The sequence below is a fragment of the Scyliorhinus canicula genome, chromosome 9 (genome assembly GCF_902713615.1).
Source record: "Scyliorhinus canicula chromosome 9, sScyCan1.1, whole genome shotgun sequence".
Classification (NCBI taxonomy): Eukaryota; Metazoa; Chordata; class Chondrichthyes; order Carcharhiniformes; family Scyliorhinidae; genus Scyliorhinus; species Scyliorhinus canicula.
The window spans coordinates 157,655,143-157,673,451 of record NC_052154.1 but is presented as its reverse complement, the minus strand read 5'-3'; the positions used below and the strand labels follow the sequence as shown (position 1 = coordinate 157,673,451).

The window sequence follows — 18,309 nt, the reverse complement described above, 5'->3', positions numbered from 1 at the left end:
AGCACGCTATCCCAGTACCGTCTCGTCCTGACGTCAGCGGGCTGTCCCAGTACCGTCTCCTCCTGACGTCAGCACGCTATCCCAGTACCGTCTCCTCCTGACGTCAGCACGCTATCCCAGTACCGTCTCTCCTCCTAACGTTAGCACGCTGTCCCAGTACCGCCTCCTCCTGACGCCAGCACGTTATCCCAGTACCGTCTCATCCTGACGTCAGCACGCTGTCCCAGTACCGCCTCCTCCTGACGCCAGCACACTGTTCCAGTACCGTCTCGTCCTGACGTCAGCACGCTGTCCCAGTACCACCTCATCCTGACGTCAGCGCGCTGTCCCAGTACCGTCTCGTCCTGACGTCAGCACGCTGTCCCAGTACCGTCTCCTCCTGACGTTAGCACGCTGCCCCAGTACCGCCGCTTCCTGACGTTAGCGCGCTGTCCCAGTACCGTCTCCTCCTGACGTTAGCGCGCTGTCCCAGTACCACCTCATCCTGACGTCAGCACGCTGCCCCAGTACCACTGCATCCTGACGTTAGCGCACTGCCCCAGTACCGTCTCCTCCTGACGTTAGCGCACTGCCCCAGTACCGTCTCCTCCTGACGTTAGCACGCTGCCCCAGTACCGCCGCTTCCTGACGTTAGCGCACTGCTCCAGTACCACCTCATCCTGACGTTAGCACGCTGTCCCAGTACCACCTCATCCTGACGTTAGCACGCTGTCCCAGTACCGTATCCTCCTGACGTTAGCACACTGCCCCAGTACCACCTCATCCTGACGTCAGCACGCTGTCCCAGTACCGCCGCTTCCTGACGTTAGCACGCTGCCGCAGTACCGTCTCCTCCTGACGTTAGCACACTGCCCCAGTACCACCTCATCCTGACGTCAGCACGCTGTCCCAGTACCGCCGCTTCCTGACGTTAGCACGCTGCCGCAGTACCGTCTCCTCCTGACGTTAGCACGCTGTCCCAGTACCACCTCATCCTGACGTTAGCACGCTGTCCCAGTACCGTATCCTCCTGACGTTAGCACACTGCCCCAGTACCACCTCATCCTGACGTTAGCACGCTGTCCCAGTACCGTATCCTCCTGACGTTAGCACACTGCCCCAGTACCACCTCATCCTGACGTTAGCACACTGCCCCAGTACCGCCGCTTCCTGACGTTAGCGCGCTGTCCCAGTACCATTTCCTCCTGACGCCAGCGGGTTGTCCCAGGGCCAAATTTCTTTTTAAAAACAGCAGTCTTCCCACCAGAAGTGGTGAGTGTGAGCAGGTCGCACGCCCAGCACGTACACTGACGTCACATGATTCGTGATTTGGCCGCAAAGTCATGGAAGAGAGATTCCTTCATTTTGCAGCTGCCCGCAATCAAGCAACTGGAATGTGCGAAAAACTGAAGATGGATCAGTCTGTAATAAGCAAGAGAGGGCCAGAAACCCAAACAAACCAGGATCTCCCAACCAAATCTGCTGGAGAGAGCTTCTCAAGCGACTCCATGGCAGGACAAAGCAGTGCTGGTGTGAGCTCCAGGGCCTCTGATGATCAAGCCATTAAGAAGAAGCTGAAATCGGAAACAAAGCAGAATGAAGATGATTTCTTGAGGTATGACTTTGCTAATTGTGTCAAATGCAGATCAGGATGCAAAGTTCATGTGCGTTTTTTGAACGGAATTACTGGCAAATGAAAGATTAAAGCCTCAAAACTTCAGAAGCATTTGAAGACAAAGCACGACGAATTCGAGGACAAACCTCTTGATTTTTTCAAAGGATTCAGAGAGAACTAAAATTATCAGCTGAAGCCCTTTGCAGAAATGTAACATTGAATGACAAAGTAAGTGACATTGTGAGGAGAAAGCAAGCTCATCTGTCACATTAAAGGTACTCAAAAAAGTCAGTCGCAAAGTTTGGGCACGTGGGTCACGAAGGTCGGCCGGCTTGGGCCGCAAACGTTGGCTGGCCGGCAGAGGTCCCGAAGGATGGCCGGTTGGTTAGAATGTGTCCTAGGCCAAAAAAGGTCTAGAACCAGAAGACACCGTTTCAGAATAAGGGGCAGCGCATTTAAGACTGAGATGAGGAAGGATTTCTTCACTCAGAGGATGGTGAATTTTTGAATTCTCTATCCAAGAAGACTGGAAGCTCAATCCTTCCACATGTTCACAACAAATATCGATAGATTTCTACATACTAATGACATCAAGGGATATGTGGATAGTGGGGAAAAATGTTGTAAGAGGTAGATGATCAGTCAAGATCTGTTTGAATGGCGGAGCATGTTCGACAGGCCAAATGGCCTACTCCTCCTAGTTCCTATGCCCCCACAACAATAGAAACACAGCAAGCATATGGTACAGAAGCCCATTTAGCCTTTCATTATCAGTTGTTGTCTATATTGCTCCTGATCAACCTCTTCTATTTCTTAACATGATCGCAAACATTTTTTGTTGATTTTGTTTCTTTTTATAGCTCATTCTAATGGTTTTGTCACCGTTTGCCTTTCTTTGTATCTCTCCCAGTCACCAGAATCTGTGCCACATATCACATTTTTGTAAGCTCTTTCATTAAATGTTCTTTTGGTTCTTACCTCTTTAGCTATCTTCCTTTGACAAATAAAGCTCTAGCCCTTCTTGGATATAAATTTGTTCTGTGTCATATTAAATTCTTTGAACACCACTCACTTGATCTTCTGTTTTACCCATTAGCAGATTTGCCCAGTTTACCATGAACAGTCTCCATCTCATGCCATTGAAGTCAGCCTTGCCTAAATCTAGTAGCTGTTTCCTTCATGGGCCAAAATCCTTAAACACTTGTCTGAAAGCACTGGGGTGTACCTTCACCGCCTGGATTGCAGCGGTTCAAGAAGAAAGCTCACCACCATCTTCTCAAGGGCAGCTTGGGATGGACAATAAATGCTCACCACGCCAGTGGTGCCCACATCCCTAGAACCAAAGAAAACCACGTAAAGACTGCACTTGGCCTTGGCTTCCTTCTTGAACCACTGCAATCCAGACGGTGAGGGTATCCCCCAGTGCTGTCAGATGAGAATTTAAAGATTTTGACCCCTGAAGGAAAATATGGCAGAGAGCGGAAATTCTGAAATAAAAGTGGAAAACGTCTAAAATGCTCAACTGAGCAGCCAGCTTCTGTGAAAAGCGAAATAGCTTGACATGTCAGGCCAATGACCTTTCATCAGAACTGGAAAACATTTGAGATGAACAGCTTTTAAGTTAGCCCAGAACCATAGAAAAGGGAAAGAAGGGGTGGTGGTTGGTGGGAAGAACAAAGGGGAATTGGTGAAGAGCAGGAGAGACTAAATGACAAAAGGGTGCTGGTACAAGAGTAAAGAAACTCTATGTTCTGAGAATTTTTTTTTTAAAGACTACGTTAAGTGCATTTAACTGTATTAAGACTGCTTAGTGTTTGGCACAGAGCTAAAATCAAAGCAGATTGAATTAATAATTCTTGATATTGGAAGACAATTTCACAGACCCCTGAATATGTCGCCTCTGAGCTTCTCCGCAACAGGAACATTAATGAACTTTGGGTGCTCAGTCACTCAATGACTGCAATTATACTGGTTGAACAATTTTCTATAAAGGTGTCCGCAGAACCCACTGGATCTTAGATATAATCTAACGTTAATTAAAATGATTTGTAATATTTTATCACAAAAGGATGCACATGCCAAAAAGTTGTTAATTTGGATATGTTGGCTGTGAGGCTTTGCTGTCTCCATAAGAACTGATAGACTGAATCTTCAAGTCTTTTTTAATTTAAATTTAAAGTGCCCAATTCTTTTTTTTTTCAATTAAGGGGCTGCATATCTTTGGGTTGCAGGGGGTGAGACCAACATACACACGGGGTGAATGTGCAAACTCCACACAGACAGTGTCCCGGGGCCAGGATCAAATACGGGTCCTCGGTGCCGTGAGGCAGTGCTAACCACTGTGCCACCGTGCCGCCCTAACTTAATCCTCAAGTTACATACGGAATCACAGAAAATAGAGTGCAGAAAAGACCCTTTGGCCCATTGAGTATGCACCAACACATAAAAAACATCTGACCTACCTACCTAATCCCTTTTGCTAGCGCTTGACCTTGAATGCTATGACGTGCCATGTGATCATCCACATACTTTTTAAACAATGTGAGGCAACCTGCCTCTACCACCCTCCATGAAGTGCATTCCAGACCGTCACCACTCTCTGGGCAAAAATATTTTTTCTCATATCCCCACTTAAACCCCCATGAAAGCAAAGGGATGTGAGACTTTTTGACCAGCTCTTTCGAAAAGCTGGTGTTGGCACTTTAGGCTGAATGGCCTCCTGTTCTCTATCATTGTGTGAGTCTGTATGTTTGAAGCTCAGAGCTCAAATACTAAGTTGTCTCCTTGCAGACTCTGAAAGCCCTGTATATTTCCAGTCTTCTCTGTTTTTGGGGGCGATTCTCCGAACCCTGCGCTAAGCTGGAGAATCACCGCAACCACGCCACGACACCCCGACGCCGGCGCATGATTCTCCGATGTGCGGAGAATCGGCGCCATTTACGCCGGCACGTTTGGCGTGGCGCCGGCCGCTGGAATCGGTGGAGCCGCCGATTCTTCTGCCCGGATGGGCCAAGCGGCCGCGCCGATACGACAGAGTCTTGCCAGTGGCGTTCACCCCTGGTCGCTGCTGGCAGGAACTCTGCGCGAAGGGCCGGAGGGCGGCCTGTAGGGCAGGGAAAAACGATCCATCACCGTGGGGGGGCCTCTGATGGGGTCTGGCTCGCGATCGGGGCCCACCGATCAGCGGGCCAGCCTCTCCCCACCGGGCTTACTTTCTGGCGCAGCCGGCCCCTGAACACCGACTCCATGTTGAGTCGGGGCCGGCGGGCGGAAGAGGTCCCCCGCGCATGCACAGGCTGGCGTGGCCCAACTGTGCATGCATGGGTTGGCGCAGCGCCCATTTGGCGCCGGGAAAGGAGGCTGGAGGGGCGTGAACCACTCCAGCGCCGTGCTGGCCCCCTGTGGGGGCCTGAATCAGTCGTACCAGGGCACGGTTCGCGCTGTCGTGAAGCGTGACGGCGTTGATGCCGGCACAAACACTTGGGCTCCATATTGTAGAATCACCCCCTTTATGTTGGAAGGTAGTTGTTGTTCGTGGTCTTAAATTTGTTTATTGTGTGATTTTCTTACAAAGCTTAATAAAAATCTAAATTGTTGATGCCAACCACACCAGGGCCTCCATTACCAGGGCCAACCTTATCTTGACCTGCACCACCAAGACTTTCAGTCGGTGTAGCTTTGGTGGGGATAAACCTGAATCATGGTCTCCAGCCTGATGGTCTCTGACTGTCATGCACCAGCAAGGACACTATCATTAGGACACCAGTGGAGGGCCACAGCCACAAGTCTATCACAGATGTTTATTTTTCTTCGACGCACGTCCATTACATCTCCCCTACCTCTGTGCTTACTTAAAATTTGTAAATTCTTAAAGTTACCCATTTGAAACATGGGACTGGATTCTCCCAAAATGGGAGTAAATACGGTGGAGTTTTACTCCCGAAGTTCCTTGAAAAAAGGTAGACGAAATCATAGCCATGCAGGGGGCTTGCAGGGACCTGGAGTGAATCTCGCAGCTTTCGCTGCAGATACAGACCCCACACTTCCGGGTCAGAGGCCGCGCATGCGCACGGCGGTAAACTCCAACAGCCGCGCCATGCTCCATGGCGGACTCGGATCGCGGAGCCACACTGGGAAAATAGACCCCCCCCCCCCCCCCCCCCCCCCCGATTGGCCGTGCACCCGAGCCTCAAATCCTGCACCTTTAATCGGCGGCTACCTATAAGCCCCCCCCCCCCCCCCACCCCCCCCCCGTCTACGATCCACCCGCCCCTGGCGGGCGCGGACTGAGTCCACAGCCACCACACAAGCATCCCGACCGGCAATAGGTGGTTAGTTCCATGCCGTCGGGAACTCGGCCAGTCCTAATGGATGTTTGCTGAGCAGGCCTCTGGCAATGGGTTCCCCAAGGTGACGCAGCGTACTCCACGGTGACGCCGATTTTTGGTGCCCAGAGTATCGCCGGACCGGCGGCGGGCCCGATTACAGCGTCAAACTGGATTCTCCGCCCCGACACCGGCCGCGATTAAGGCGTCAGGCTGCAGAGAGTCCAGCCCATTAACTGTGTTTTCCTTCCCCTAGATGCTGAATATTAACAGCCTCCCCGAACAGGTGCCGGGACGACTAGGGACTTTTCACAGTAACTTCATTTGAAGCCTACTTGTGACAATAAGCGATTTTCATTTAATTTTTCAATATTTCTAGTATTTTCTGTTTATATTTCAGATTTCCAGCAACCAAAATCTTTTGTTTTTGATTGAGAAAAGGTAAAGCTGCTGAATGTTAGTTGGGAGTAATGGCTCGCTAACGAAGCACAGCAAGTCCGACAGAAGTACACTCACCCTGTTTCTTCATTTTCAGCTACCAGAGGCATTTTGTGTTTTGTTCCGACACACATGTGAGGGCTTACATTGAGTTACAGCATATTCTCAGGCAATGCATTCTGTTCTTTCTGTGCAGAAGACGGCCTTCACCAGACACAGCCCTGTCGAGACTGGTGGTGGGACGCAGCAAATAAAACCCCTTATCCCCTACAAGGGCACGAGGCACACAGGCAGGGAGGCCGTACGGGCCTGGGTGTTCCTGAAGTCTGTGGCGATGACGGTGCTCAAGGTAACTAGAGTGATTTGTAACATACAGTCTCACAGTGATGGTGACATTTTTTGGATTTGATGTAAAGCACAACAAGTTCTATCATTGTACAGACAATATTCATGATGTCTGTACTGCCGTTGTGAGCTTAGTCTATAACATGTGATCAGGATGTTTCATCTCTTCACAGGACGACCACAAACACAGGTGGAAACAAATACAACCGGTCCCTCACGATCATCTCCACAGTCTATCTCACCAACGTCTCTGGGAGCAGCTGCCAGCCCAGACACTCACACATCAAAGAGTATCAGTGAGTTTGAGGAGGGAACACAGGGTGAGTCATGAGTAAGGTGGGGGCACATGTGGTAGGTGAAAGAAGGGCTGGGTGTTGCTGTGCAAGGGTACAGGATGGACACAGACCTGTTGAGTGGTTCTGTGATTCCATCCACACTGAATAGTGTTTGCTACGAGTCACGAGGCTCAGGGTACAATAAGACTGTTGCGCTCAGTTTGAAACCGTGTAGACACCTCACATCTCTGGATAATGATGTGTCTGAGAGATTTAATTTAACCATCACCATCCTCTTCTTTTGTTTTCTTCAGTGTTAACCGCGCTCCCTGCCCTTGCAGTGCCAACTCCTTCCACCCCGACCAAAACCATCTCACCCACAGCCTTGAATGGATTGGAGGTAGCTGAGCAACGTAGCTGGCTGTACCTAGAAGAAATGGCCAACTCATTGATGGCCACAACTCAGCAACTGAAGACACTGATTGAGCAAGCAAAACAAGCCAGCATCGCTTCAAAAGATGGCGCCATTGCACAAGCGAAGCTCCAGGCCGATCGGGAGAGGAAAGGGGTGAGTGGGTCAGCATTGCCTCATGGCAAGTGAAGTACATGGTACAGCTGCTGGGACAATCTCTGTAAACACAGAGGATTGGACAACACCATGTGGCTGGAGAATCTAGGGGATGTGGAAGCCTGGAGGGAGTAGACTATCCAGCACCAACCAGGGACACCAATCCTCAATCTAATAATAATAATAATAACAATAATCACTAATTGTCACAAGTAGGCTTCAATGAAGTTATCGTAAAAAGCCCCTAGTCGCCACATTCCGGGCGCCTGTTTGGTGAGGCCGGTGCTAGGACTCCAACCCCAATCCAACCTATGACTACTGCAATCCCAGGTTTGGTGGGGGTGGGGAATCTTAACTGCTCCTCAATATTCCGCTCCCTGACCCACTCCCTCTTGCCGCACTCTGCTGCCTCTACCCCCCCAGCTGCTCTGGTGTTTTCCGGTGCACAGCTGCATCCCACTCACTGGCTGCTCTCTTAAGGAGTGCATCACCTCGGAGTTCTGTTCACTCCTGAAACCATATCCAATTCATCACCAAGACTGATGTTTCCAGCTTTGTAGCATTTCTTCTGCCCCATCAAGGCTGAGATAGACAGATTTTTAATCAGTAAGGGGATCAAAGGTTATGGGGATAAGGCGGGAAAGTGAGTTGAGGATTATATCAAATCAGTCATGATCTCATTTAATGACAGAGCAGACTCGATGGCCGAATGGTTTATTTCTGCTCCTACATCTTAAGTCGTACAAAGAACAAAGAAAATTATAGCACAGGAACAGGCCCTTCGGCCCTCCCAGCCTGCGCCGATCCAGATCCTTTATCTAAACCTGTCACCTATTTTCTCCCCCTGCTGCTGAAATCCTTCACCACCTTCTCATCAATTCCAGACATGACATCTTGTAATGGCTTCTCTTTTTGCTCCCGCATCTTTGGTGTCCCCCAAGGATCTATCTTTGGACCTCCCCTATGTCTCATCTATATGCTGCAGCTTGGCAACATCATACAAAAGCACAATGATACGTTTCACAAAAATGCTGACAATAGCCAGCTCTACTTTCCTTAGCACCTCGACTGTTGGTAAATTGTCAGACTGCTTATCCAACTTACAGTACTGGATGAGCAGAAATTTCTTCCATTTAAATATTGCAACAATTAAAACCATTGGGCGAGATTCTCCGCAAATGCGGAGAATCGTAAAGGCTGCCGTGGGACAGGCCGTGACCCATGGCAGCCTTCACGCCCACTTCCGGGGCCGATTCTCCCCCCCCGGGCGGGGCTAGGAGCGCGGCCCTGTGCGTCACAGCGGCGCGGCCTTGACGACGGTCGTCAAGGCCGCACGTCAAGCGTCATGCCGGCTGACGCGGCCGATTACGTCAGCCGCGCATGCGCAGGTTGGACAACACCAACCCGTGCATGCACAGTTGCCGTCTTTTCCCTCAGCCGCACCGCAAGACATGGCGGCTTGATCTTGCGGGGCGGCGGAGGGAAAAGAGTGCGTCCGTTACGGACGCACGGCCCGCGATCGGTGCCCACCGATCGTGGGCCTATGCCCCCCTTGGCACAGCCGTGGTACTGCTGTGCCAATCGGGCCCCCAGATGCCCCACATGGGCATCTGCCGCCCGCCATAAAAAATGGCCATAAAAAATGGCGAGCGGCGATTCGTGGCGTGGGGGGGGGGAGAAAAGCGGGAGGGCGTGAAAAATGTCGGGAGGCCCTCCAGCTATTCTCCCACCCGGCGTGGGGGGGCGGAGAATCGCGCCCATTGTTTCCAGTTTTCGTTTCAAAATCTGTTCCCTAGCTACTGACTCTACCCTCTTCCTGGTAACAGCCTGAGATTAGGCCAGCCTATTCTCAACCTTACTGCCACATTTGATGCTGTGATGAGCTTTTGATTTCATATTCTTGCCACTACTAAGAGCACTTATTCCACCTCTGTAACATTTGGGAACTAAAGTTGCCGGCAAGACCAGGCTCCTTGGAGATCAGGGCACCATTTTTAAAGGGTGCTCATGTCTCAAAGTGAAGTTGAGGGTCCCCCAAACCCTCCACCCACAGACATCATGACACCCCGCAGACATGGGCAACACCACCAGCTCTCTACCCCAGAGGGGCAACCTCTCCTCCCCCCACTCCCTCCCCCATCACTATAAATCTGCACGATTACCCCTTAGGCGTGAGGCTGCCTCACTCCACACCCATCCATCCTCGTGGGCTAGGGCAATACCCGCCCCCACCTTCCCCCCACCATGAGGTGGCTGAGAGCTCCCCTCTTTCAGTCTCCCCTTCACACCCCCACCTTTCATACCCCCCACCCTTTTCACCTCCCCCCTTTCATGCCATGGCCCCCTCAGGCCCCACCACTTGACAGTGCTCCTTGCACCCTGGCAGTGTCAACCTGGCACCTCGGCACAACACTTGGCAGTGCCAAGCTGATAGACAGGCACTGCCCATGGCACCCTGGCAGTCCTGGCCCAACACCCCTACACTGCCAAGTTGGTACTGCCAGTGTGCCAGGTTGGCCCTGCCAGGGAACTGCCCTGCCCTGTACTTGACCACCCAGGGCTCCAATGACCTTCAAGCCCTCCAACGTGACCATCACGTCTGGTTTACGTTAGTGGAGACCTGTACTAAGCCGTGCCGGACTGAGGTCTTGCTGGTGTGGCTGGTAACTACCGGGAGAATAGGGCGTCGAACGGGCTGTGCATATTTAAATGAGCCAAATGATGTGATCCAGATCGCGCTGTGGTGGCGAGTCGGGTGCATTGTTATTGGCTCGACACAAAACCCATTTTGGGCCTCTCCTGCTGTGCACCTGGCGCAACAGGATTGACACAGGGAGCAACTGGATGGGAAAACCACGCCTCATGAGTTTCTGAAACCTTCATTCATACCTTGTTAACTTTTGGTTTGATTGGTCCAACACAATCCTTGTTGGTGTCCCACATCCTGTTTTCTATAAATTGAAATCTCTGCTCTCCAGGAGCGGGATTCTCTGACCCCCCCCCCCCCCCCCCCCCCCCCCCCCCCCCCCGGCCGGGTGGGAGAATCCGCCCCATGTCTTACAGGAAGTTCCATTCCCTCTTGCCTCCGCGCTCGTTAATCCATACTGGTCTCTGATCTTAAAATTTACTTCCGTGTTTTCAAATCTTTTCAAGGCATTGCCCCTCCATATCTCTGTAATCTTCTCCAGCCCCACAATCCTATGAGATATTTGTACTCCCCTAACTGTGGCCTCTTGTGCATCCCTGATTCAAATTGTTCCGTCATTGATGCTGTACCTTCTGGTGAGATCTGGAATTTCCTCCTTCCACCTCTCTACCTCACTTTAAGACTATAAGACGTAGGAGCATAAGTAGGCCACTCAGCCCATCGAGTCTGCTCTGCCATTCAATGAGATCATGGCTGATCTGATGTAATCCTCAACCCACTTTCTTGCCTTATCCCCATAATCCTTGATTCCCTTACTGATTATAAACTTTCCTCCTTTAAAACACGCCTGAAAACTTAACTTTTCACCTGACCTCAACTCCTGTGTGGCTGTGTCATACTTTGTTTTATAAAGTCCTGTGAACAGTTTTGGTCCCCTTATCTAAGGAAAGATAGACTGGTATAGGAGGCAGTCAAGAGAAGGTTTACGAGATTGATCCCGCGCATGGAGGGATTTTCTTACGGGGAGAGGTTAAGTCAGCTGTGCCTGTATTCATTGGAGTTTAGGAGAAGCAACATTATTGAGATATATAGGATTCTCGGGAGGCTTGACAGGATAGATACTTAGAGGATGTTTCCTCTTGTGGGAGAGTGTATGAAATGAAATGAAAAATGAAAATCGCTTATTGTCACGAGTAGGCTTCAATGAAGTTACTGCGAAAAGCCCCTAGTTGCTACATTCCGGCGCCTGTCCGGGGAGGCCGGTACGGGAATCGAACCGTTCTGCTGGCCTGCTTGGTCTGCTTTAAAACCCAATGATTTAGCCCAGTGAGTTAAACCAGCGAGTATTATCTCAGAGTAAGGTGTTGCCTATTTAAGACAGAGATGAGGAGGAATTTCTTCTCTCAAGAGGGTAGTGAATCTGGAATTCTTTACCGCTGAGAGCTATAGAGGCTGGGTCGTCAACTATGTTCAAGGCTGAGATAGACAGATTTTTAATCAGTAAGGGGATCAAGGGTTATGGGGATAAGGCGGGAAAGTGAGTTGAGGATTATATCAAATCAGTCATGATCTCATTTAATGACAGAGCAGACTCGATGGCCGAATGGTTTATTTCTGCTCCTACATCTTAAGTCGTACAAAGAACAAAGAAAATTATAGCACAGGAATAAGCCCTTCGGCCCTCCCAGCCTGCGCCGATCCAGATCCTTTATCTAAACCTGTCGCCTATTTTCCAAGGATCTACTTCCCTCTGTTTCCCGCCCATTTATATATCTGTCTAGATGCATCTTAAATGATGCTATCGTGCCCGCCTCTACCACCTCCGCTGGCAAAGCGTTCCAGGCACCCACCACCCTCTGCGTACAAAACTTTTCACGCACATCTCCCTTAAACTTTCCCCCTCTCACCTTGAAATCGTGACCCCTTGTAATTGACACCCCCATTCTTGGAAAAAGCTTGTTGCTATCCACCCTGTCCATACCTCTCACAATTTTGTAGACCTCAATCAGGTCCCCCCTCAGCCTCCGCCTTTCCAACGAAAACAATCCTAATCTACTCAACCTTTCTTCATATCTAACACCCTCCATACCAGGCAACATCCTGGTGAACCTCCTCTACACCCTCTCTAAAGCATCCACATCCTTCTGGTAATGTGGCGACCAGAACTGCACGCAGTATTCCAAATGTGGCCTAACCAAGTCCTATACAACTGTAACATGACCTGCCAACTCTTGTACTCAATACCCCGTCCGATGAAGGCAAGCATGCCGTATGCCTTCTTGACCACTCTATCGACCTGCATTGCCACCTTCAGGGTACAATGGACCTGAACTCCCAGATCTCTCTGTACATCAGTTTTCCCCAGGACTCTTCCATTGACCGTATAGTCCGCTCTTGAATTGGATCTTCCAAAATGCATCACCTCGCATTTGCCTGGATTGAACTCCATCTGCCATTTCTCTGCCCAACTCTCCAATCTATCTATATTTTGTTGTTTTCTCTGACAGTCCCCCTCGCTATCTGCAACTCCACCAATCTTAGTATCAACTGCAAACTTGCTAATCAGACCACCTATACCTTCGTCCAGATCATTTATGTATATCACAAACAACAGTGGTCCGAGCACGGATCCCTGTGGAACACCACTAGTCACCTTTCTCCATTTTGAGACACTCCCTTCCACCACTACTCTCTGTCTCCTGTTGCCCAGCCAGTTCTTTATCCATCTAGGTAGTACACCCTGAACCCCATGCGACTTCACTTTTTCCATCAACCTGCCATGGGAAACTTTATCAAACACCTTACTGAAGTCCATGCATATGACATCTACAGCCCTTCCCTCATCAATTAACTTTGTCACTTCCTCAAAGAATTCTATTAGGTTTGTAAGACATGATCTTCCCTGCACAAAACCATGCAGCCTATCACCGATAAGTCTATTTTCTTCCAAAGGTGAATAGATCCTATCCCTCAGTATCTTCTCCAACAGTTTGCCTACCACTGACATCAAGCTCACAGGTCTATAATTCCCTGGATTATCCCTGCTACCCTTCTTAAACAAAGGGACAACATTAGCAATTCTCCAGTCCTCCGGGACCTCACCCGTGCTCAAGGATGCTGCAAAGATATCTTTTAAGGCCCCAGCTATTTCGTCCCTCGCTTCCCTTAGTAACCTGGGATAGATCCCATCCGGACGTGGGGACTTGTCCACCCTAATGCCTTTTAGAATACCGAAAACTTCCCTCTTCCTTATGCCGACTTGACCTAGAGTATTTAAACATCCATCCCTAGCCTCAACATCCGTCATGTCCCTCTCCTTGGTGAATACCGATGCAAAGTACTCATTAAGAATCTCACCCATTTCCTCTGACTCCACGCATAAATTCCCTCTTTTGTCTTTGAGTGAGCCAATCCTTTCTCTAGCTACCCTCTTGCTCCTTATATACGAATAAAAGGCGTTGGGATTTTCCTAAACCCTGTTAGCCAAAGATATTTCATGACCCTTTTTAGCCCTCTTTATTGTACGTTTGCGATTTGTCCTATTTTCCCAATATTCCTCCAAAGCTTCATCAGTTTTAAGTCGCCAATCTTATTTTATGCTTCTTTTTTCATCTTAGCTAGTCTCACAATTCCACCTGTCATCCATGGTTCCCTAATCTTGCCATTTCTATTCCTCATTTTCACAGGGACATGTCTGTCCTGCACTCGAAACAACCTTTCCTTAAAAGTCTCCCACATTTCAAATGTGGATTTACCCTTAAATAGCTGCTCCCAATCCACATTCCCTAGCTCCGGCCGAATTTTGTTATACTTGGCCTTTCCCAATTTAGCACTCTTCCTTTAGGACCACTCTCGTCTTTGTCCATGAGTATTCTAAAACTTACGGAATTGTGATCGCTATTCCCAAAGTAACCACCGACTGAAACTTCAACCACCTGGCCGGGATCATTCCCCAATACCAGGTCCAGTATGGCCCCTTCCTGAGTTGGACTATTTACATGCTGCTCTAAAAACTCTCCTGGATGCTCCTTACAAATCCTGCTCCATCTATGCCTCCAACACTACATGAGTCCCATTCAATGTTGGGGAAGTTAAAATCGCCCATCACGACCACCCTATTGCTCCTACATTTTTCTATAATCTGTCTACATATTTGTACCTCTACTCCACTCTCGCTTTTGAGAGGCCTGTACTAAAGTCCCAACAATGTTACTGCACCCTTGCTATTTCTTAGCTCTACCCATATTGCCTCAGTGCTCGAATCCTCCATAGTGCCCTCCTTAATCACAGCTGTGATATCATCTCTGACTAGTAATGCAACTGCTCCACCCCTTTTACCTCCCTCTCTGTCCCTCCTGAAGCATCTATACCCTGGGATATTTAGTTGCCAATCTTGCTCTTCCCTCAACCAAGTCTCAGTGGGCAGCACAATAGCATTGTGGATAGTACAAATGCTTCACAGCTCCAGGGTCCCAGGTTCGATTCCGGCTTGGGTCACTGTCTGTGCGGAGTCTGCACATCCTCCCCGTGTGTGCGTGGGTTTCCTCCGGGTGCTCCGGTTTCCTCCCACAGTCCAAAGATGTGCAGGTTAGGTGGATTGGCCATGATAAATTGCCCTTAGCGTCCAAAATTGCCCTTAGTGTTGGGTGGGGTTCCTGGGTTATGGGGATAGGGTGGAGGTGTTGACCTTGGGTAGGGTGCTCTTTCCAAGAGCTGGTGCAGACTCGATGGGCCGAATGGCTTCCTTCTGCACTGTAAATTCTATGATAACATCATATTCCCAGGTACTAATCCAAGCCCTAAGTTCATCTGCCTTACCTGCTACACTTCTCGCATTAAAACAAATGCACCTCAGACCACCTGTTCCTTTGGGTTCATCATCTCTTCCCTGTCTACTCTTCCCCGTCTACTCTTCCCCTTAGTCACAATAAGTTTATTATCTAGTACCTTACTGGCTTTAGTTGCTGCCTCTTTACTGACCTCTAACTTCCTAATCTGGTTCTCATCCCCCTGCCACATTAGTGAGACGTTTCATTACGCTAAAGGCAGTAGATAAATACAAGTTGTTGCTGTACACTTCTTTGGCTTCCCTGCCACCATCCTCTGCAACCTCCAAAGCACCCAGTATAGGTCCCAGCATCCGATTGTCCCTAAGGTCCATTCACCAACTTGCTGCCCCTCACCACTCTACAATGGCTGATGGTGCTCAAGTGTTCAGATATAAAATCCTCCTGCATCTCCTACCCTGACCTCCTCTGCTTCCCCATCCTCCATTGTCTATTCAGTGACAAAGCTTTCACCTTTGCCGGCCTTAATTTCTCCATCATTTCCCTCTACCACCTCTCCTCTTGATAAACCTTTAGACACTCCTCTCTGGCCTGCTCTTGCTTTCTGGTGGGCTAAATAATGACAGAAATCAATAGGGAAAGTTGCCTCCCATCAGTGATTTTTGTGGGACAAAATAAGCCCAAACTTTTAACCTTCTGTTTTGTACATTTACACTAAAGTGATTGGAGGGATGGGTTATCAGTCCCCATGTCTCCAGGTTAATGTGAGGGTGAAGATAGCGAGGCGGTGAAATTAATGAGGGATGTTTAAAACCATGTTTCAAAGGTTTGGTTCAAAGTTTTAGGTTTTATACAGTTGACATTAAGCGAGGATGAAGTGCAGACCACTGACAGTCTGTTTTATGTGAAACGTAGAGCCTGCACCAGTACCAGAGCCAGATGCCATTCCATTCAACTGAGGATGTGGATGGGAAAACTGAGATCATCATCAAGGTGAGTGAGTGGAGAATTAGCTCACCTTTTCCTCACTTACTGCTGCCTGACAGGAACAATGGGATGGAGCTCATGGCTGCAGAAACGTCTCGTCATGGTGCTGCCACTGGGATCATATCCTGCCATACAAGAGTGACTACACTTCAAAAAAACACCATGCCATTGGCTGTAAAGTGTGTTGTGACATCTTGAAATTTTGAAAGCTGCTGGAGAAGTGTCTTTTTTGTACATAATTTTTAACTTGATGTTTTATTGCAATGACAGTGATGACCACCTACACCTGCTGATCCCGAAATGCTGCCTAAATTGGCCGAATATCGTTGAATATTTTGCATCATCACATGCATCAATTAGAAAGGCGTACAAACGTACATTGTATTGGCCATGCTGACTATGTTGGGCAGTTCCATAAGTATTTGCCTCATACTTCTCCGTACTTGCCCCTTACTCGCCTATTTAAGAAGCTCTGCAGCTTTCTGCAAACGTCGATTATTTGCTCATTTCTAATCAGCTGTTTGCACATGGATTATGTGATTATCTGAGTGATGAGTGTCTGGATGTAACTGAACAAATAGGAGGGGCAAAATCGAACAGAGATTTCCTGTTTTCAAAAAGAAATGTTACTTACTTTAATTTTTGACTTCATCAATCACTGGGGGATAGCAGGAAAATCACATTAACATCACTGGGAATAACAAGGAAATTGTATTAATATCATAGAAGACAGTGGGAAAATTACATCAACATCACCAAGAATTCTGGGGAATTTGCATTAATATCACTGGAACTAGGAGGAAAATCACATTAACAGCTTCAGGGAAGTAGTTACACCAAAGACTGGAGATAGATGGGTAACTGTAAGAGGGACTGGGAAGAAGCAGTCAGTGCAGGGACCCCCTGCGGTCGTTCCCCTGAGTAACAAGTATACCGTTTTGGATACTTGTGGGGGGGACGACTTACCAGGGGTAAGCCATGGGGTACGGGCCTCTGGCACGGAGTCTGTCCCTGTTGCTCAGAAGGGAAGGGGGGAAAGGAGTAGAACATTAGTAATTGGGGACTCAATAGTCAGGGGCACAGATAGGAGATTTTGTGGGAGCGAGAGAGACTCACGTTTGGTATGTTGCCTCCCAGGTGCAAGGGTACGTGATGTCTCGGATCGTGTTTTCCGGGTCCTTAAGGGGGAGGGGGAGCAGCCCCAAGTCGTAGTCCACATTGGCACTAACGACATAGGTAGGAAAGGGGACAAGGATGTCAGGCAGGCCTTTAGGGAGCTAGGATGGAAGCTCAGAGCGAGAACAAACAGAGTTGTTATCTCTGGGTTGTTGCCCGTGCCACGTGATAGTGAGATGAGGAATAGGGAGAGAGAGCAATTAAACACGTGGCTACAGGGATGGTGCAGGCGGGAGGGATTCAGATTTCTGGATAACTGGGGCTCTTTCTGGGGAAGGTGGGACCTCTATAGACAGGATGGTCTACATCTGAACCTGAGGGGCACGAATATCCTGGGGGGGAGATTTGTTAGTACTCTTTGGGGGGGTTTAAACTAATTCAGCAGGGGCATGGGAACCTGGATTGTAGTTTTGGGGTGCGAGAGATTGAGAGTAGAGAGGTCAGGAGCACAGTTTTGACTTCGCAGGAGGGCGGCAGTGTTCAGGTCTGTGGTTTGAAGTGTGTCTATTTCAATGCCAGGAGTATACGAAATAAGGTAGGGGAACTGGCAGCATGGGTTGGTACCTGGGACTTCGATGTTGTGGCCATTTCAGAGACATGGATAGAGCAGGGACAGGAATGGTTGTTGCAGGTTCCGGGGTTTAGGTGCTTTAGTAAGGTCAGAGAAGGGGGCAAAAGAGGGGGAGGTGTGGCGCTGCTAGTCAAGGACAGTATTACGGTGGTAGAAAGGATGCAAGATGGGGACTCTTCTTCCGAGGTAGTATGGGCTGAGGTTAGAAACAGGAAAGGAGAGGTCACCCTTTTGGGAGTTTTCTATAGGCCACCTAATAGTTCTAGAGATGTAGAGGAAAGGATGGCGAAGATGATTCTGGAAAAGAGCGAAAGTAACAGGGTAGTTGTTATGGGAGACTTTAACTTTCCTAATATTGACTGGAAAAGATATAGTTCGAGTACATTGGATGGGTCGTTCTTTGTACAATGTGTGCAGGAGGGTTTTCTGACACAATATGTTGACAGGCCAACAAGAGGTGAGGCCACTTTGGATTTGGTTTTGGGTAATGAACCAGGCCAGGTGTTAGATCTGGAGGTAGGTGAACACTTCGGAGACAGTGACCACAATTCGGTGACCTTTACGTTAGTGATGGAAAGGGATAAGTATACCCCGCA

The 18,309-nt window shown here is 49.0% G+C and overlaps 1 protein-coding gene across 6 annotated transcripts in view; it reads left to right on the top strand.

Moving 5' to 3' along the window:
• The window catches only part of LOC119971823 (deformed epidermal autoregulatory factor 1 homolog), a 126,123-nt gene that overhangs the window by 76,665 nt on the left and 31,149 nt on the right, over nucleotides 1-18,309 (top strand). For all 6 annotated transcript variants that reach the window (XR_005461920.1, XR_005461921.1, XM_038808016.1 and 3 more), the window contains 4 exons: nucleotides 6,554-6,706; nucleotides 6,876-7,022; nucleotides 7,292-7,545; nucleotides 15,895-15,972. Coding sequence is in view for 4 of the 6 variants with exons in the window: in XM_038808016.1 (XP_038663944.1) it covers nucleotides 6,554-6,706; nucleotides 6,876-7,022; nucleotides 7,292-7,545; nucleotides 15,895-15,972 (632 nt within the window). In the remaining 2 variants the exon portion in view is untranslated. The remainder of the gene's footprint in view (nucleotides 1-6,553; nucleotides 6,707-6,875; nucleotides 7,023-7,291; nucleotides 7,546-15,894; nucleotides 15,973-18,309) is intronic.